The 20,473-nt window shown below is 53.4% G+C and overlaps 1 protein-coding gene and 1 long non-coding RNA gene across 12 annotated transcripts in view; one reads left to right on the top strand and one right to left on the bottom strand.

Moving 5' to 3' along the window:
• VIPR1 (vasoactive intestinal peptide receptor 1) overlaps positions 1–20,177 on the top strand; it is a 35,679-nt gene extending 15,502 nt beyond the window's left edge. For 3 of the 10 annotated variants that reach the window (XM_016940827.3, XM_016940828.4, XM_016940824.4), the window contains 11 exons: positions 1,825–1,932; positions 8,494–8,600; positions 10,000–10,103; positions 10,598–10,730; positions 13,389–13,542; positions 14,081–14,141; positions 14,413–14,479; positions 14,852–14,943; positions 17,584–17,713; positions 17,952–17,993; positions 18,699–20,177. In XM_016940827.3, coding sequence (XP_016796316.1) covers positions 1,825–1,932; positions 8,494–8,600; positions 10,000–10,103; positions 10,598–10,730; positions 13,389–13,542; positions 14,081–14,141; positions 14,413–14,479; positions 14,852–14,943; positions 17,584–17,713; positions 17,952–17,993; positions 18,699–18,890 — 1,190 coding nt within the window. In that variant the 3' untranslated portion in view covers positions 18,891–20,177. The remainder of the gene's footprint in view (positions 1–1,824; positions 1,933–8,493; positions 8,601–9,999; positions 10,104–10,597; positions 10,731–13,388; positions 13,543–14,080; positions 14,142–14,412; positions 14,480–14,851; positions 14,944–17,583; positions 17,714–17,951; positions 17,994–18,698) is intronic. The other 7 variants (XM_016940829.3, XM_016940825.4, XM_016940830.3 and 4 more) reach the window with 6 other exon arrangements.
• LOC107970616 (uncharacterized) lies at positions 13,470–15,880 on the bottom strand. Of its 2 annotated transcripts, none has more exons than XR_008546953.2 (4): positions 15,792–15,859; positions 15,176–15,325; positions 14,631–14,705; positions 13,470–13,568 (listed from the first exon to the last, which is right to left on the bottom strand). It is a non-coding gene; the product is annotated as an uncharacterized LOC107970616 (long non-coding RNA). The 2 variants fall into 2 exon arrangements; XR_010155170.1 differs by having other exon boundaries at positions 13,484–13,568; positions 15,176–15,280; positions 15,792–15,880.
• Positions 20,178–20,473: the final 296 nt, after the last annotated feature.

A 20,473-nucleotide genomic window follows, 5' to 3' on the forward strand; every position in this document is an offset into this window, starting at 1 on the left:
AGCCTCCTGCATGGGATGGGTCCAGAGCAGTCCTAGTCCCTCACGGGCATGAAGCTTCTGAACAGACTAAATGATGGCATTTGCATGTGCCTATTCAAGCAGACCCCTAGAGACCACACTGTGCATCTTTCACTGGCCAGGCTCTGCAAGGCTGTGGCGGAGAATGCAGCCACAATGCAGGGTTTTCCCTGCACTTGTTCCCTAACTATTCCCCTCCATCACAATTCACAATCCGACCACGTTGGGGGAATCTGTGTTGTTCAAGAACTAGGTGCGGGCTGGGCACGGTGGCTCATGCCTGTAATCCCAGCACTTTGGGAGGCTGAGAGGCAGGTGAATCACCTGGGGTCAGGAGTTCGAGACCAGCCTGGCCAACATGGCGAAACCCCGTCTCTACTAAAAATACAAAAATTAGCCGGGTGTGGTTGTGGGCTCCTGTAATCCCAGCTACTCAGAAGGCTGAGGCAGGAGAATCACCTTAACCTGGGAGGTGGAGGTTGCAGTGAGCCGAGATCATGCCATTGTACTCTAGCCTGGGCGACAGAGCGAGACTATGATGGGGTGATGAGTATACTGGGATGCATCTAGTTCTCTTTTTTTTGAGACAGAGTCTCAAAACATTTTCTAATGCCTCCTTCACTATCATAATATGAAATTCAGGACACATACTGATCCACTTTATAAAAAATAATGTTCTAGCTATACTGTAAAATAAATATTAAAAGGAAAGTAATTTACAATAAAGTACCATGTACATATTCAAGCATAACCACACTAGATGTAGTCTGAAGGTTGTACCTACAAATATAAATCCTGGGAATGTGAGGCCTACAAATGCAGACTGATGGACACAGGTAGTTGTATCGGTGACTCAAGTATCACAGGCAGCACTGCTATGGGTATCATGATTTTCCAAAACATTGAACAACTCTTAGTGAAGTTCAGAACAAAACAAAATACAATCTTCCCTCCCTTTTCTCAGTGGCTGCATTCCTGGAAAACTCCATGTATGTTAAACTTGTGCAATAAATAGCTTGTGTTGGCCGGGCGCGGTGGCTCATACCTGTAATCCCAGCACTTTGGGAGGCCAAGGTGGGAGGATCACTTGAGGTCAGGAGTTCGAGATCAGCCTGGCCAACATGGTGAAACCCTGTCTCTACTAAAAATACAAAAATTAGCTGGGTGTGGCGGCATGGGCCTATAGTCCCAGCTACTCGGGAGGCTGAGGCAGGAGAATTGCTTGAACCCAGGAGGCAGAGGTTGCCAAGGCTGTACCACTGCACTCTAGCCTGGGTGACAGAGTGAGACTCCATCTCAAAAAATAAGTAAGTAAATAAATAATAAAGTAAATGGCGTGTGTTTATATGTAAAATGGTGTAAGAGTCTAGGCTCTGGTCATTATGAAAGGTTTTCACCTATACATATGCCCAGTGGGTCATCTGGAAGCCATGCAGAATGTGAGACAATTCATCATTGTGCAGGAGTTGCCTGTCTGGCATCCCTGGTGACTGCCCATCAAATGCCAGTGAGGCCCCCCTATTGCTCCAACAATCAAAACCACCACTGGCATTGGAAACATCCCCAGGGGGCGCTCCATCCCTCACTAAGGACCAAGGAACTGTAGTCAGGCCTCCTTCCTGCCTCCCTGTCAGGACAGGCCCCGTGCAACCTCGGCAGGGCTGTGCCTCCCCTCTCAGACTGGAGGCTCCTTGAGGTGGGAGCCTGGCAGAGGGAGGAAGAGAGTGGGTGCCTATGGCCTCAGGCCCCAGGGCTGGAGGCACCTGCACTGTGCTGACCCATGTGTCCTCTGCCTTACCCCCATAGGCTGCAGCAAGATGTGGGACAACCTCACCTGCTGGCCAGCCACCCCTCGGGGCCAGGTAGTTGTCTTGGCCTGTCCCCTCATCTTCAAGCTCTTCTCCCCCATTCAAGGTAAGACCCCTGGGTTGAAGAGGTGACGTGAGTGGGGCCAGCTGGAGTGGGGACTCACCTCTCAAGGAAGTGGAAAGGCAAAGGAAAGTGGTCAAAGAGGTTGGAGCAATCCGAGGGACTCCCTGGCAGAGGAGGCAATGGTGCTGGGTCTTTAAAGAACTCACGGGATTTGATTAGCTCTTCACATAAAGATAAGCATGTGGGAAAGGCTCACTAAATATTTGCTCAACAATTGATAACTGATTGACTGACAGGTACTTGATTAAATTATGGCTCCCATAGTCCTGTTGTCTTGGGCTGGTCTTGATTCAGTCTTTCGATGCCTGGAGCCTATGACCTCTTGGGCTCCATGAAGCCACCACATGACTTTGCTTACACACCTTGTCATGTTCCACTTAAATGAATGTCCACAGAATGAGGCAGAAAAGAAAAGGGGGAGCCCCTTTAGGAGGTGGCTTTCTAGCTAGTGAGTCATTAAAGAGATTCACAATATAGATTCAGTCATTCTTTTGTGCAGTGAATGAAGCACTCACCAGTGTGCCAGGCACTGAGCTGGACAAACACAGTGGAGAGAGGATAAAACAGCCCCCAGGGCTGCTCTCTCAGAGCTAGCATTCTCATTGGAGAGACACTTAGTAAGGAAATAAACAGATGTATCATCAATAATAAAAAGTGCTGGACGAGAGAATAAGGAGAGTGGGGACTAACTTAAGGCAGAGGTTCACAAACAACCCCTCTCTGAGGAGGTGACACTTCATCTGCAATCTGAAGACCTGGAGGTGAGAAAGAACCACCAGGCAAAGATCCCAGATTGGGGACAACTGAGAGAGAGAATCAACAGCCCATGGAACAAGCATCCAAGGAAGTTCCGTGAAGGCCAGTGTGGCTGGAGCAGGGAAAGCACCAGGGATGAAGGGAGGGGAGGGACAGGTGCGCCGAGGCCAGACCATGCAGGGCCTTGAGGACAGAGGCGAAGACTTGAGTTTTTTCCTAAGTCCAGTTAGAAGTGGGGGGTTTTAAGCAGGGGACTGACAAAGTCCAATTTAGGTTTTTAATGTCTAAATGGTTTCTGTGAGAAGGAAGAATTCTAGGAGTGTAAACAGGAAAACCCAATCACAAGGCAGGCAGGAAATGATGGCTTGAATTCAGGTAGTGAGCTCAGTGCGGGAGAGAAGTGGGAGAGTTGTTTATGGAGGGAATGGGAGTGAGTGAGGCGAGGGAGGAATCAAGCAGGCCCCACCCTAGGCTTAGGTTTAATGAGCCTTAGGGAAGAGAGTGGGACTGGGTGGGGAGCATGGAGGGAGGGGCAGGCCTAGAGTGGAGAGGACTCATGAGGAGCAGAACTTATATAATTATTCAGAGAGCGAACAGAACTCAGGCATCTCTCACTCCAGATGGCCTTTTCCTTCCTGGACCCCAGTTTCCCCGTTTGTAAAGTGGGGATAGGTGGTAGACCCCAGGGTCTCTTTGGGGTAAGCCAGTTTGCCCCCCAGTGCCTGCTGTTGTGACCTCAGTAGTGAAAGACAGAACTTGAAGCCCTCCTGAGGAGTCTGGGAGGGTCACAGCCATGCCATACTCCAGGCCAGTGCCCACCTGGCCTGGTCGCCTCCTCCAGGGACACCCAGTGCCTGGGCAGATAAGAGATGAGTTCCTCTGGCAGGTTTCACAGTGCACGCCATCACCAAGCCTGGAAACTAGCCTTCTCTCTGATCCCTGGAAGCACCTGCTAATTGCCTTTCTCCCTGAGACTCTGCTAACTGCATTCCTCCCCATGGCTCTTCCTTCTGTCCCTGCTGGAATGTGTCAAGGCAACTCCTGCCCTTGAGAACCTGGACTCCAGCCCACCATCTAGCTAACCCTGAGGCTGCCGCCATCAATGGGGCCCATACGGTGCCTTTGGACTGACAAGAAAAAGGCAGTCCTTCCTCGGGCAGAGATGACCTCTCACTAGAGCCCACCTAGTGACAAGCAGAATATGCCTACCGGCCAGGTGCCCTTGTAGAGTGAACAACTTGACAGCCATACTCTGTGGGCCTGGTCTCTGAAAATGGTGGAGAGAAATAAGAGACTGCGATTAGGGACTGAAAACAGAAAAAAAGACAGTGTTCTCCTGAGCAAGTAGATGAAGAAGGTGTGGGCAACCGATCTGAAATTCCAAAAAGGGAAGTTTGCAAGTGTGGGGCAGGAATGATGGCATCACCAACTCACACAACAGGCCTGGGAAGAATTATACCCACGGGAAGGGACCTGGTTATACAGGGAAAGCTAAATAAACCTTACAGAAGATAAAAATTGTGGAGAGTTAGAAAAAAGTCATCTACCTAGACTGGATAAAATACCTGAAGGAGGGAGTTTGGCCAGGCAAGGAATTGCTCATTAAGGCATCAAAATGTTCATGGTAGCTCACTTCTTTATTTTTATTTTATTAATGTTTTGAGATAGAGTCTTGCTCTGTCACCCAGGCTGCAGTGCAGTGGCACCATCTTGGCTCACTGCAACCTCCGTCTCCCGGATTCAAGCAATTCTCCTGCCTCAGCCTCCCAAGAAGCTAAGATTGCAGGCACCAGCCACCACACCTGGCTAATTTTTGTATTTTTAGTAGAGACAGGGTTTCACTGTATTGGCCAGGCTGGTCTTGAACTCCTGACCTCATGATCCTCCCACCTCAGCCTCCCAAAGTGCTGGGATTACAGGTGCATACTTCTTTAATCTGTAGTCTGCATATCTTTCATCTGTGTTTCTACCTTCAAATATATATATATATATAAATATATATATATATATTTTTTTTTTTTTTAGACAGCGTCTCGCTCTGTCGCCCAGGCTGGAGTGCAGTGGCACGATCTCGGCTCACTGCAAGCTCCGCCTCCCGGGTCCACACCATTCTCCTGCCTCAGCCTCCCCAGTAGCTGGGACTGCAGGCGCCCGCCACCACACCCGGCTAATTTTTTGTATTCTTAGTAGAGATGGGGTTTTACCGTGTTAGCCAGGATGGTCTCGATCTCCTGACCTTGTGATCCACCTGCCTCGGCCTCCCAAAGTGCTGGAATTATAGGCGTGAACCACCATGCCTGGCCTCTACTTTCAAATATTTGAAAAGATTTGTTTTAAAATAAATATGGGAGAGCCATTCTGGCTGAGAAAATTCGACATACAGTCTATGTTAACCATGTCTGTGGGGTCTATGGGATACCTCCCCTCCCCTACCACCTGCATCATGATGCTATAAATAAGAAAACCTTGCTGCCAGCCTAGGAAGCTCAAACTTGCTGGCTGGGATGGGACACTACGGCAGGGAATCAGCAGGAGAGTTCCATGGTCAGGTCTGGGTGTTAGCATGATCCTTCCAGCTGTCTCAGGGTGGGGAGCTGACAGGAAAGCAGGGGGCTCCTACCTAATCCAGGGGAGATGAGGTGGTGGTGGTGCTGGGGAAGAAGCTGGGACAGGACTGGTGACTGATGGGGGAGAGGAGGGAGAGGATTATTCCTCAATTCCTGGCTCCAGGCACTGAGTGGAGGATCCTAGCTAGGCACAAGCGGGGGCCATGACTGCTTTTTGAGACATAGTGAGTGGGAGAAGACTGGAAGAAAGGTGGCCCTTGCCACCCTTCTGGTCGTCATGGCTATCCTGAGCTTGTTCAGGTGAAGCCCAGCCCAAGTGACAGGCCTCAAAGCAGACCTGGCAAGTGTCCCTCCCATGGTGGAGCCCAGCCTGGCCCAGGCATGCCCTGACCCCTTCACTGTTGCATGCCCTGACCCCCCCCCCAATGGAGTGTCCTTCCCAGCACAGGGTTAAAGTCCCTTGCTACCTCCCTCCTGCCCTTCATGTCCCCCTCTACAGATATTGGGCCTGCCGGTTTCCAGGCCCAGACTGGAGGGAGACTCTTGGCTGCTTCTTGGGATCCCATGGTGACTGCCATTTTGATATCCTTGAGAGCAGCTTGCTATGAGGCCTTGACCACAATCCCAGGGCTCTTCAAAGAGACCACCTGGCCCCAGAGATGACCCATTGTCCCCTCCCCTCCTCTCCTTCACCATCTATGGCAGCCAGGGCTCCAGAAAACAGAGTATCCCTTTGGCCGCTGCTGGGAGCCCAGAAAGATCTGGAGTCAGGCAGACCTTGGTCTGCATCCCACCTGCTGCTCCCTTGCTGTGTGACCATGGGCAAATGACTTAACCTCTCTTAGCCTTGGGATCCCCATTTTTTGATGGGATAACAAAAACTACCAATTCCTAGCCCTAACACATTAATGTTTACCCTAACACCTCCGCCACTACACACACACACACACACACACACACACACACACGCGCGCGGCATGTGAAGCTGCTGTGTACATGCCAGAGTCACCCAGGTTTGCTGGCATAATTCATGATACCAGATGCTTGCCATGTCATTGGGCCTGGCCTCCTCAAGCCCCGGTCCCTCTGGTGAGTAGGGAGCCCAAAGCTCCAGTGTCCCAGCTTCAAGGCTGGGTGATTTTGGCCTTAATCCTCTTTTTTTTTTCCCTGAGTCGGAGTTTTACTCTGTCACCCAGGTTGGAGTGCAGTGGTGTGATCTCGGCTCACTGCAACCTCCACCTCCTGGGTTCAAGCGATTCTCCTGCCTCAGCCTCCTGAGTAGCTGGGACTACAGGTGTGTGCCACCACTCCCAGATAATTTTTGTATTTTTAGTAAAGACAGGGTTTCACTATGTTGGCCAGGCTGATCTTGAACTCTGACCTCGTGATCTGCCTGCCTTGGCCTACCAAACTGCTGGGATTACAGGCATGAGCCACCACACCCAGCCCTTAACCCTGTTTTCTACCTGCCTGAGCCTTGTAGGTGGAAGTCCTCAAAAGAATCAGATTGTGGGTGGGATCCAGGGCCTCAGAGCCTGCAGTTAGCTCCCTGGAACTGGGGCTGAGGAAGAGCCTACCCTTTGATGAGGGGCTGGGCTGAAGGCTCTGGGCCAGGCCCACCTCTGGCTGCAACGATGGGAAGCTGAGAGGGGCGCAGAAGGACAGCTGAAGCCTTTTCTGCTGTCCTAGGAGCCTCTTGCAACAATGAGGTTGGGAGCCCAGGGCAGAAAAAGGGATGCCAAGGCAGGAAACTGGCCCAGTCCAATGCCCCCTCCTCAACCAAATCCATCCTGCCCTCCCTGGGCCATGCGGTGGAAATAGACCCAGCCCACGGCTGCTCTTTCCTGGCTGTCCCATCCCCACCCCTAGCTGTCCCTCAGTTCTTCATCCATGAAGTAGGGTGACAAGACCTCTTTCCAAGGGTTGCCAGGAGGATTTACAGAAATGGTGAATATGGAATCACCTGGTATATTCCGGGCATACAGCAAAGTTTGGAAATAAACACACGTGCCCAGTGACACTTTCTGAGCTCATAGGACAGCTTGACCCTCCTGCAGCTCTTTATCTAGTCACCAAAATAAGTCCTCAGGTCACCTCCATGCAGGTGAGAACCAAGCTTATCTGGGAAGACTCTGGAGACCAAATCAGCTCTATCCTGTCCTCTCTATGTGGCCTTGGGCAAGTAACCAACCTCTTGGGGCCTCCACTTCTCAACTGTGAAATGGAGTTAACTTCCTCACTGGATGATTGAGGAAATTAAACAGGATGTGCCTAAAGTGCTTGACCAGCGCTGACATTTGAATAGTACTCAAAACCTGTCATTGTGATGAGGCTGACAACAGTGATGCTGCTGATGCTGCTCATGGTGACTATGGCGGTGGTGGTGGTGGTGATGAACGGGTACTGAGATGGGGAAGTGAGATTCTTCTCTGGCTCATCTAATTTCTATTCAACCCATCCTCTCCCTCTCTAGGGAGAAGACACCTCCCCAGTGCTGGAGAGTGGGGAGCCTCAGTGGTACCCCTCACCTCACATACCCCCTAAGCGGTCCTGTCTCTTTGCTGCAGCTTCAAGCCTCTGAGGACAGTGGAAAGTGCAGCTTGCCTGGAGCCTCAGCCTCTGCTTGTTTCAGCCCCAAGCCCCTGCCATGCTGTGCTGCCTGATTCCCCCTCACATGCCTTTGCCTGCACAGGTTCCCCAACTCCACCCCTCCTCACCCCCACACTCCTGCTCCCCCTCCAGCAGCACATCTAAGCCCTTCCAGGTGTGAGAAGAAACCCAGCCCCACAGGCCCAGGCAGGCTGACTGAGGAGGACCGGGCAGGCCTGGGCCCCTTCCCCCAGCCGTGGCCTTGTGACAAGGGTCAGCATTCTGCTCACAGCAAGGGTCAGGAATCATTCTGTGACAAGGATCCAGGCAGGGTCTGTGACAAGGATAAGAGTGTATGTTGTACTTGGGGTCAGGTTCAGACCATAACAAAAGGGCTGAGCCCAAGAATGTCTGCTCTGATTCTGTCATCGGTGCGGGAGCCCTGAAGAGGCTTCTCCCTGCCCCAGGTGCCCCCACGGTGCCCTGGGTAACTGGGTCAGGGCAGCTGGAACCTGACAGCACCAGGGTTGGTGGGAGTAGGGCTGAATTCTCTGCCCTGTTCCAAGCAGAGACAGCCAGGTCCCCATGCTCCCGGCCTCAGCCTTTGTCCTTGCCCCTGCCCTCCACCCAGGCCGCAATGTAAGCCGCAGCTGCACCGACGAAGGCTGGACGCACCTGGAGCCTGGCCCGTACCCCATTGCCTGTGGTTTGGATGACAAGGCAGCGAGTTTGGATGAGGTGGGTCTCAGGGCACCCCCACCCCACCTGCAGAGCGCCGGGGCCCACCTAGGAGACTTTGATCTCTCCCACCGAGGGGTGTGGTTGCTGTCTGTGTGGGAACAGGACTCCTGGAGTCTGCCCTCCTCTAGCCTCCTCCAGGCCTGCCTTTCTGGGGTCCCAACCCTTGGCTCCCCCTGACAGGGTATGAGAGGAGGCTTTCCCACAGGAGGGGCCCCCAGAGCAGCAAAACCTGAAGCAGCTCCCCCAGGCTGGGCCACCCCACTGCCTCATGGGAGCCTCACTTCAGCCTGGGAGTTGGCAGGGCAGGCAGACACCAGCACCCCATCCCATCCAGAGGGGAAACCGAGGTGCTGCAGGTCCTGGAAGGAACCAGCCTTGGCTACCAAATAGCCAGTCAGGAACAGGGACAGAGCCTGTCATTCTCAGTCCCAGGACAGATATCTTCCCCGGAGCAGTTAAAACATGGTCTCTGTAAAGACTGGGGAGCCTGGTAAGGACATTGATGGGGAGGCTGGAGTCCTCAGCTAGGAGCCCCTCACTGCTTTGGGGTGCAAATGCATGTGTGTGTGTCTGTCTGCGATGGCATCTGCCCCACCCTCAGGCGCCCTTCTCAGACCGGGCTTTCACTCCACCCACCCCCGAGGACAGCAATTTCTTCAGAGGCCTTTGAAGCCCACTGGAGCTATAGGCCCTCATTCCCCTTAACCACTTGCCTCTCCTCAGGCAAGCGTGGGAGGCGGACAGGAAGGAGTGGCTTGCCTAGTGGCTGTTGTGCTGCACTGCACCTGTGTCCATGGGGAGGGCATCAGGAGAGCGGACCAAGCAAGACACCCTCGGGGCCTAGCTTTGCCCTCCTCCACCAGAAAGGCCAGACTGCCCTCATCCCACCGACCCCAACTCCCAAGGGCCCAAAATGGGACATACTAGTGCCAGTGTCTTCTTCGACACCCTGCAACCTCTGCATACCTCTCCTCCCTATACAGAGACAGGGCCTCGAGGGGTGTCTGAAGGGCAAGCAGACCCCACCCCTAGGGTGCCCAGCTCAGAGCTGGCACAGAAGGGAAGCCGGGCACATGGCTGGAGACATGAAATTAACAAAAGGGATGGGCAAGGTCTTCATTCTCTCCCTCACCAACTTGTCCCTCGTAAAGAAGCAAAGACAGGAAGTACATTCAACCCCCACCCCACCCTAAGACACAGTCCTGCCCTGTCTGTGGAAACCAGGGCGTTAGGGGTCAGGGGCTCAGCTGCTCTTGGGAGCCCCAGACCTCAGCCTCCTCATTTGCTGAGGCAGGGTTGGGCAGGCAGAGTGTGTAGGGCACCCCACCCCTGCGAATACCCCCTAGATGAGCCTCCCACCCCACCACCCAAGAGCCTCTCCCTGTCCCTCTAACAGCAGCAGACCATGTTCTACGGTTCTGTGAAGACCGGCTACACCATCGGCTATGGCCTGTCCCTCGCCACCCTTCTGGTCGCCACAGCTATCCTGAGCCTGTTCAGGTGAGGCCCAGCCCAAGCGACAGGCCTCAAAGCAAACCTGGCAAGTGTCCCTCCCACAGTGGAGCCCAGCGTGGCCCAGGCGTGCCCCGACCCCTCCACTGTTGCCCCCCAGCAGCACACACTCCCCAGCTCCTGCCAGGCCAGCTTCCCCTGGAGAAGGCACGTGGCTGAGCTGTTCCATGTGTTGCAGCCTAGTCTCCCCTAGGATGGCCCTGCACCTGGGGACAGGGCACCAGAGGGTGGGGCCTGCACACAGGAATGAGGCTTCTGGGGCCACACACGAGGTTGAGGCACTTGGGAGCCCAGCTGCACAGGTGGATGGGGTACCTGGGGGTGGGGCTCGTATTTCAGGATGGGATCCCCTTTGAGGCGGGGCCTGCCCTCTGGAGGACACATGCTCCCCTGCCCCACCCTTGCTCAGCACATAGGACAGCATTGGCTGGGGTGGGGATCCAAGGCCCCTTTGGCCTCCCAGATCTGCCCACCCCACACAGGAAGCTCCACTGCACGCGGAACTACATCCACATGCACCTCTTCATATCCTTCATCCTGAGGGCTGCCGCTGTCTTCATCAAAGACTTGGCCCTCTTCGACAGCGGGGAGTCGGACCAGTGCTCCGAGGGCTCGGTGAGGATCCTGGCCCTGGCCCACCTCCCTCAGTCTCGCCGTTATCTTTAGCCACTGTAATCTCCTCTTCTCCCCCTGCTTCTCCCTCTCCCTCCTCCCTCTTCCCTCCCACCCCACCCCTCAATCCAAGGATAGCCTAACCCCCACCCAACCCCACCTGGCAGTACTCAAATCACACTCCCCTCCGGCAACAGGAGATGTTGCTCACCCATCTGGGCGCTCACAGACCTGCCGCCGCCAGTGAGAAAAGCAGATGGGAAATGGGACACTTCATGGCCACAGCCCAGAGCACCTGTCCCACCTGTTGCTAACTTCCTATGTGGCCTTGGGGAACTTACAGCCTCAGTTTCCCCATCTGTGCAAGGAATTCCAAGATTCCTTCCAACTCTGCCATCTGCCACCTGCATAGCCAGGGCTCTGCTCACCATGCCACTTTTCCTACTCCCCCCGTCCCCATGCCATCTGGAGTGGGTCCATACATATGCAGTCCTCCTCTTTTGTTCTGATCCTGACAGCAGGCTGGTTCTGGGCCTTCCTAGGGAAGAGAGGTAAAGGGATCATCTAAGGAATTCATTGCCAGTCACTAAGGGGGCCATCTCCAAGGGATTCTGAGGGACCCTCTCTGAGTGCCCCAAGCTTTGACAGAGAGCTTGAGATCAGCCCCAGCCCCCACTCATTCCTTGTGGTCAGTAACTCATTGCTTCATGCATGACCCCAGAGGCAGTGCATTATATCAGGGGTCAGCAGTACCTTCTCCCCAAAGGGTGAAATGATCATACTGGAATCTCAGGCATTTCAACAAGGGGGAGAGAAAACCTAGGGGACCCACTTTGGCCATTCCCAGAGCTTCTCAGAGGTTCTGTCCCAGGAGCTGTGAGGCCAAGTCAGACATGAGCATTGTGAGCCACAGGACCTGTGGAGGAACCTGCTGCCTCCTGTGCACATGTTACAGATAATTATGGAGACTGGCTTCCCAATTCATTACTGCGAAGCTTTTCTAAGACTAGGAGGAAGCACAGACTAGGAAGTAAAGAGCTGAGTTATGGGCAGACGCGGATTATGGCTCACGCCTCTAATCCCAGCACTTCTGGAGGCTGAGTTGGGCGGATCATGAGGTCAGGAGTTCAAGACCAGCCTGACCAACATGGTGAAACCCAGTCTCTACAAAAAATACAAAAATAAAAAAAATTAGCCGAGTGTGGTGGTGAACACCTGTAATCCCAGCTACTCAGAAGGCTGAGGCAGAATAATCGTTTGAACCAAGGAGGCAGAGGTTGCAATGAGCCGAGATCATGCCATTGCACTCCAGCCTAGGTGACAGAGCAAGACTCCATTTCAAAAAAAAAAAAAAAAAAAAAGAGTTGAGTTATTCTCCCAAAGCAAATGGGAGGAAGATGGGGAGGCAAGAACTCCTGTAACTGGAGGGACTGAAGCGAGACCTGAGGAAGGACTTTCCAACCAAAGGGAGTGGTGGGGGCAGGGGGAGCCTTCTCTCTGAGGATGTCGCAAACCAAGGGTACAGGAAGGAAGGGTGGGAACCAATGTTTTGGGTACAGGGGGAAGTGGAAGCCAGACAGTTTCCTGGTGGAGGGTGGCTTTAAGCCCTGGCTGACAGACATCTAGGTTTGATCTGAAATGGGGGACTTTCTGGGAGGGGACAGAAGGCCCAGAATACCTTCCAGTCATGCCAAGTGGGCCACCCAGAGCCCCGTGATTGCTCTACTCATGGGTCTCCCTAACTCCTTCATGGTCCTCGTCTGCCTAAGAAACCCATTCTTCCACTCAGTCCTCTGAACCCCAGGAGGAATGGCCACCCCTCCCCTCTCCTCTTCTTCTTCATTTCTACTTCCCCCTCTTCCACCCTCTTCTCAGTCCCAGTCTCCCTCCACACTTCCATCTGGGCCCCACTCCACAGTCCACAGCCCTCCACTCCCCCACATTGAGCAGACTCTTGCAAACTCAAGCAAGAATTCTCCCTCATACCTTCCAGCTACCTTCAATACAAATTGGCATTAGATGAATGAGTGGGTGGGGTGGGAGTGTGGATGGGCAGGTTGGTGGATGGCTAAGTAGGCAGCAGGATAAATGGGTTAAGTAAGGAAGATTGGACAGATGATAGGCAGAGGGGCAGGTAGGTAGATAGGTGGGTGGATGCACAAGTGGATTGATGGGTGGGTGCAGAGATGAATGGATGGGTAGATGACTGAGTGGGTTGGTAGAAGAATGGAGAGATAGGTGTATGGGTGGATGGATTGATAGATGGGAAGATGATAGATGATGGATGGACACATGGATAAAAAATGGATAAATGGGTGAGTTGATAGTGAATGTCTAGTGGGTGAGTGGGTAAATAAATGGATACATGGATACGTGGGTGGATGACTGAATGGGCAGATGGGTAGATATATAGATGGGAAGGTGAATAGATGAATTGATGGATGGATAATTAAAATCACCAGTTTATCCCAAAGTATCAGAGGATCTAAAATTAGGGAAAATGGGAAAACCAATGAGTACATTTTTAAGGGGATAATGCAAAACAACAAAGAGATTAAGTTGGCTGCACTGCAACTGTGTTTGTCCCCCCAGACACAGGTGTGGGCAGTCAAGGACCCTTGACAGCCCCAGTGAACCCCATCTTTTCTCCTCCCCCTGCAGGTGGGCTGTAAGGCAGCCATGGTCTTTTTCCAATATTGTGTCATGGCCAACTTCTTCTGGCTGCTGGTGGAGGGCCTCTACCTGTACACCCTGCTTGCCGTCTCCTTCTTCTCTGAGCGGAAGTACTTCTGGGGGTACATACTCATCGGCTGGGGTATGGTACCAGGGAGGGCTTCCAGGCTGGGGACAGAGGGGGCAAGGCCTGGAGAACTCCCTAGGGGGAGGGTGCCAACCCAGCTTGCAGTCCTACGTCTTGCTTAGCTGCAGGTCCTGCCTGCAAGGATATCAGCCAAGGGTCAAGAAAGTCCTCAAAATGTCTGAGCCCAGGACAAGTCCCTCAGGTTGCAGCTGCACCTAGGGCTGACCTGTGGGACAGATTTTGTGAACATCTTTCCATTTCCCTTTAGCTCCCGAAATACACAGGGCCACTGCTAATCTATAAAGGGCCTCTGTCACAATTAGAAAGAGAATGTCCGTCTAGGTAGACACAGCCCTTCAGGCATACAGCTTCACCCCCTCAGTGGAGCATCCCTCCGTGGTGAACAACCTGTGCAACCAAACACAGTAGACTGACAACCCACCCTTTTCTCTCTCCCTCCCTCTCCCTGCTTTTCTCCAAAATCTCCCCCTCATGCCCTCTACCCCTGCTTCCTGTGCCCTCTCTGCTCTTTCACTCTCCCTGGGCCTGACAGGGGTACCCAGCACATTCACCATGGTGTGGACCATCGCCAGGATCCATTTTGAGGATTATGGGTGAGCTGCTGCCCCACACACTCCCCCGGCCGCCATCACTTGGGCAGACCCCCTGGGTGGGATGATAATGCCATCTGGCCTTGGTGAGTGGACAAAAACCACAGCTCTCGGGCCAGAGGGGAGGCTGGAGGAGGACCTGGGGAGCAACAGACTCTGGGCCCGGGGTTGCTAAAGTGCTCGGGAGCAGAGCTGGGGACAATTGGGGGAGGTGCTGCTGAGTCTCTCTCTGGCTGAGGACAATCCCTCTCATTCCTCCCCACGGTCTGCTCAGGTGCTGGGACACCATCAACTCCTCACTGTGGTGGATCATAAAGGGCCCCATCCTCACCTCCATCTTGGTAAGATACCCTCCCACCACCTAGAGATGGGGAAACAGGCCCAAAGGGCAGGCAACTTAGCCCAAGGTCACATGGGAAATTAGTATCTAGGTCAGAACTGAAACGTAGCTTCCTAATGCCCAATGCAGGATCATCCCCACCCCTGTCCTACCAGTTCTTCCTTGAGCGTAAGCGGATTGGGAGCACAGTCCTTAGGGATTTGAAGGAGGTAGAGTTCCCGGACGACCTGCCCAAAGGGGAAACACCAGAGGAGAGGTAAGATAGAGAGAGGGGCAGCAGGACCCTGGGAAAGAAGACAGGCCAGCAGTCGAGGGGCCTGAACACCTCAGCCTTCCCGCTCTGACTGCCCGAACTCGGGTCCCCACCCACTAGGTAAACTTCATCCTGTTTATTTGCATCATCCGAATCCTGCTTCAGAAACTGCGGCCCCCAGATATCAGGAAGAGTGACAGCAGTCCATACTCGTGAGTGTGGGCCTAGTGCCTCAGCCCCCGGTACCTCCATCCCCAGTCCTCAAATCATCCCACATCTCCTTGAAGTCCTCCCACCCCAAACATCCAGAGTCACCAAAAAGCCACATTGTTCTTTCCTACCTCCACCATGGCCTGGCTCAGCCCACCACCATCCCCTGCTCCAGCCCCATCCTCACCAGGCTGCACTCAGAGCCCCATGCATGCTTCTCCTGCCCACACTCACCTAGCATCCTTCCCAGGTATGCATCTGCTGCCAAGCCAGGGAGCTCAAGAGGACACCGATGACCTGTGTCTTGTTCATACCATGTGCCCAGTCCCTGGCATGTGCCTCACATGGAAAAAGGGTGCAATAAACACATAGTAGATGAATGCCCTGGGGGAGACCCCAGTCCACCAATGAGACAGCCATGTTCGGGACTCAGTATTCCTCAGTAATAATGATGACACCTGCAGTTTACATGCCAGGCACATGCTAAGGGATTTCCATGCATCATGTCATTTCATCCACACAGTCCCCTGCAAAATTATCTTTACTTTACAGGGAGGAAACTGACATACACTCCCTTCTCCTTGAGGGTTTTGGAGCAGGTCACCATGGGCAGGGAGAAGGGGGCACAATGTCCATGGACCAGGGCTTGGAAAGGTGTCAGGACTGTTCCCCCTGCTTGGGAGGACTGGAGGAAGAGGCAGGTTTTTTTGCGGGAGCAACAAGGCTTGAAGACAGAGCTAAAGAAACATGAAAAATATGAAAAGGGAGGCTGTGGGAAGGCAAGTAGGGTCTGCATGCTCATAGATGGGAGTAGGAGATTGAGTATCAGTGCTATTGACACAAGACAAACCTGGGACGTCCCACAAGGCCTTCCAGTCCTGGGATTCTTCTTGGCCTGGCTTCTCTTTGGAGAGTCTGTGCTGTGGTTCTAAGATTCCTGGCTAGAATGTCACACACTGCTGGATTTAGGATTCTATTCTGGAATCCTGTGATTCTCCCTGATGAGACTAAGACTCACATTCCTGGTGTGACTGCATTCTCTCCTGCCAGGTGTGTAGGTGGAGCTTCCCTTCCTGTCTGAGAAGGAAAGGCTGGGGGGCGGGGGGGCATCTACAGTCTGCTGAGGGGCAGCACATCGGGCCTGTGCACCCTTATCCTATCCTTTGCCGATGGGACCTTATTTCCCCCAACTTACAATGGTTCAAAAGGGCCTGAATCTGAGGCAAACAGAGCTGGCCATGGTCAGGGCCAGGTCTGTGTGGTGAGACAGAAAGGAAACAGTTGTCAGCAGGCAAAAGGGGTGGGGGCAGTTGGAGATGAAGCTCCTCAAGGAGAGCTGTCAGCTCCCACTCTCCACCTCCCCATAAGCCTTTGATTTAAAGAAAGCCTCCATCTGTTAGCCTCCGGTGTGTGGGATAGTTTTGCAGCCGAAGAGGGGTGGGCATTGCTCAGGATCTTGGCATGGCTGAGAACCAGGTCCAGGAAGGAGTGGGAGGGGCAAGGCCAGCTCCTCTGCCCCCAGCTTGCTGTGGGACCTCAGGCCTTGGGCTAGACTTCCTTGGACTGACTGCTAAGGCAGGAGAGACAGAGTCAGAGACCCTCCCTATCCACACCCCACCTCTCCTAGCCAGGGAGCAATGGGTTCACACTGCCTGGATCAGCTATGAGGTCAGGTGGCTGGGAGGCCTGAACCAGGAAGAGCTCTGGGCCACGGGAGGCGGGTGAGCATTTAAAATGAATGCTGACCCTACTGAGCACACAAAGCTGTGAAGAAGGAGCTGGTCCTTCAGAGCACGCTGGGAGTATATGCACTGGTGTGGGGAGGTAGGAGGAGGGGGATGCAACCCCAGAGAAGGTGGCAACTTCTGGAGAAGCAGACACAGCAGAAAAAACACAGATAGAGGGCGATACTGATTAATTTTGAGTTGTCCCTGGTGATCAGGTATGAACTTGGGTCCCCATCACCCTCCCAAGTGGCCCTGGGCATATGTGGTCAGCACCCAGTTAGAAAGACTTGTTTCCTAGTACGTCTTCTCTCATGGTCTCTCGTGGATGCACTATACTTCATAGTACCCAAAACACTTCCAAGTTCATAGTGGGCCTCTGTTTCTATAATTTGACTATGTCGAGCATACACTTACTGCATTATACAAATTGGAAAAACTGAGACCAGGAGAGGAGGAACCAGAATCTCTTGTTGCCTAAGAGATTTTCTACTGCTCTTGATGGCTGAGAGCATCCTCTACTGCAATGATGAGGTAAGCCTCTCCTAGACCAGGAGGCCCAGGCAACAGAACTCCCAATAGTGGATTTCAGCTAACATGTCCCTGTTAGCATCATTCTCACTGGCCTCTCCTTTACCTCTTACCCTCTCTCCTCCAGAAGGGTGAGAATAGAGGGGGTTTCTTTCTCTCTCATGCTTCCCTCCAGGCCAGGAGGGCTGGGGGCAGAAGGGCAGAGGCACTGCAGCTGTGGAACAGGAGCAGACAAGGGCATAATATTCAGAGGAACCTACAGTCCATCCTCACACTTCCTGGTCATTGTCCCCATCTTCTGTGCCTCTAGCTGCCCCCATGCCACACCCTATCATATCCACATGTGTGGACACACATACCCATGGCCTGTCCCTCCCCTGTCTCCAGGAGGCTAGCCAGGTCCACACTCCTGCTGATCCCCCTGTTTGGAGTACACTACATCATGTTCGCCTTCTTTCCGGACAATTTTAAGCCTGAAGTGAAGATGGTCTTTGAGCTCGTCGTGGGGTCTTTCCAGGTATGGGCTGTTGACTTAAGGCTGCATTCTTCCCTGGCTTTTAAGGGAATTCAACCTGGAGTCTTGGCCCTTGCCACTGGATTCCAATCTTTTTACTGTAATAAGTATTAGATAAGCACCTACTTTGTGCTTAGCTCTTTCCTTAACCAGGGGAACACAGGGGCTGGAGCCAGGGGTGGGGCAGGGCTGGGGGCTTCTGATCTGTCTACCTCACCTCTCCTGTCATCTTCCTTCTCAGGGTTTTGTGGTGGCTATCCTCTACTGCTTCCTCAATGGTGAGGTAAGCCCCTCCCAGTCCTTGGGGCTCAGGCAATGGAACTCCCAGGACCAGGGTCCAGAAACATTGGTGGGATATGTGCAGAGCAAGGACGGGTTAAACCTTGCTGCTCCAAGTATGGTCCTCAAACTAGTAGCACTGGTGTCACCTAGGCCCTTGTTAAAAATGCGCATCTCTGGGACCACCCCAGACCTGCTGGCTTAGAATCTGCATTTTAATAATTATTTTAAAAAACAAACAAACAGCTTTTTACTAAACCCCAGGGGGATTCCTGTGCACAACAGAGTTTGAGAAACACCTAGTTAAGTGGCTGTGTGCAGTGAGTGGGGAGGGGTGAGGGCTTCCAGTGAAGGTTGAGTTGCTGTGGAGCTCTGGTTACATTGCACAAAAAACCCACTCAAGTGAGCTGGAGACCCAGGATGGGAAGAATTGGAGTACAGTCACCCCTAGGCAGCATCCCTCCCTCTCCCTGGACTGTATTCTAGGATCCTCTCTGCCTCTTACCTCCTGCCATTCCAAGGCTTCCTTCTGAACCTGGCCTCAACCCAGTCCCAAGTTTGCACCGCCCGAGGCAGCATAGGGGTCCCTCCATTTTGATTTCCTGAAGAGAATAAGACTGGCTAGTTCAGAACCCTAAGTCCAGGGCAGCCCAATCAGCAGTGGAAGAGGCTCCACAACAGCGGGCCTGACCACCTTCCCCTCTCCTAGGTGCAGGCGGAGCTGAGGCGGAAGTGGCGGCGCTGGCACCTGCAGGGCGTCCTGGGCTGGAACCCCAAATACCGGCACCCGTCGGGAGGCAGCAACGGCGCCACGTGCAGCACGCAGGTTTCCATGCTGACCCGCGTCAGCCCCGGTGCCCGCCGCTCCTCCAGCTTCCAAGCCGAAGTCTCCCTGGTCTGACCACCAGGATCCCAGGGGCCCAAGGCGGCCCCTCCCGCCTCTTCCCACTCACCCCGGCAGACGCCGGGGACAGAGGCCTGCCCGGGCGCGGCCAGCCCCGGCCCTGGGCTCGGAGGCTGCCCCCCGGCCCCCTGGTCTCTGGTCCGGACACTCCTAGAGAACGCAGCCCTAGAGCCTGCCTGGAGCGTTTCTAGCAAGTAAGAGAGATGGGAGCTCCTCTCCTGGAGGATTGCAGGTGGAACTCAGTCATTAGACTCCTCCTCCAAAGGCCCCCTACGCCAATCAAGGGCAAAAAGTCTACATACTTTCATCCTGACTCTGCCCCCTGCTGGCTCTTCTGCCCAATTGGAGGAAAGCAACCGGTGGATCCTCAGACAACACTGGTGTGATCTGAGGGCAGAAAGGTTCTGCCCGGGAAGGTCACCAGCACCAACACCACGATAGTGCCTGAAATTTCACCATTGCTGTCAAGTTCCTTTGGGTTAAGCATTACCACTCAGGCATTTGACTGAAGATGCAGCTCACTACCCCATTCTCTCTTACGCTTAGCTATCAGGTCTTCAAAGTGGGCTATTCTGGAGTTTTTGTTTTGAGAGCACACGTATCTTAGTGGTTCCCCACCGAAGTAGAGTGGCCCCAGGGTCAGTCTGGTGGGAGGACGGTGCAACCCAAGGACTGAGGGACTCTGAAGCCTCTGGGAAATGAGAAGGCAGCCACCAGCGAATGCTAGGTCTCAGACTTAGCCTACCTGCTCTCCAAGTCTCAGTGGCTTCATCTGTCAAGTGGGATCTGTCACACCAGCCATACTTATCCCTCTGTGCTGTGGAAGCAACAGGAATCAAGAGCTGCCCTCCTTGTCCACCCACCTATGTGCCAACTGTTGTAACTAGGCTCAGAGATGTGCACCCATGGGCTCTGACAGAAAGCAGATACCTCACCCTGCTACACATACAGGATTTGAACTCAGATCTGTCTGATAGGAATGTGAAAGCACAGACTCTTACTGCTAACTTTTGTGTATCGTAACCAGCCAGATCCTCTTGGTTATTTGTTTACCACTTGTATTATTAATGCCATTATCCCTGAATCCCCCTTGCCACCCCACCCTCCCTGGAGTGTGGCTGAGGAGGCCTCCATTTCATGTATCATCTGGATAGGAGCCTGCTGGTCACAGCCTCCTCTGTCTGCCCTTCACCCCAGTGGCCACTCAGCTTCCTACCCACACCTCTGCCAGAAGATCCCCTCAGGACTGCAACAGGCTTGTGCAACAATAAATGTTGGCTTGGATTGGCTTGGTTCCCCTGGTGGTTGATGTTCTCATATGGCCTAAAATGGGACCAGCTTCCAACTTGGAGCCATCTTCCTCCACCCAAAGGATGGGTGATCTAATACATTACTGAAACCAGATGCCTCCACTCTTTTGGCTTTTGACAGAAATCCATATTTTCATATGAGGCGTTCACAGTTCTGAGGGCCTTCAGCTCCCATCTTTTTGAGTGGTATCCTCTCTCCTCTGAGTGTGATGAAGACCAGGTCCCCATTGTGTCCCCCCACTCCTTAAATCCAGCCAAGAAAAGACCATT

Source organism: Pan troglodytes, chromosome 2, assembly GCF_028858775.2.
Source record: "Pan troglodytes isolate AG18354 chromosome 2, NHGRI_mPanTro3-v2.0_pri, whole genome shotgun sequence".
Taxonomy (NCBI): Eukaryota; Metazoa; Chordata; class Mammalia; order Primates; family Hominidae; genus Pan; species Pan troglodytes.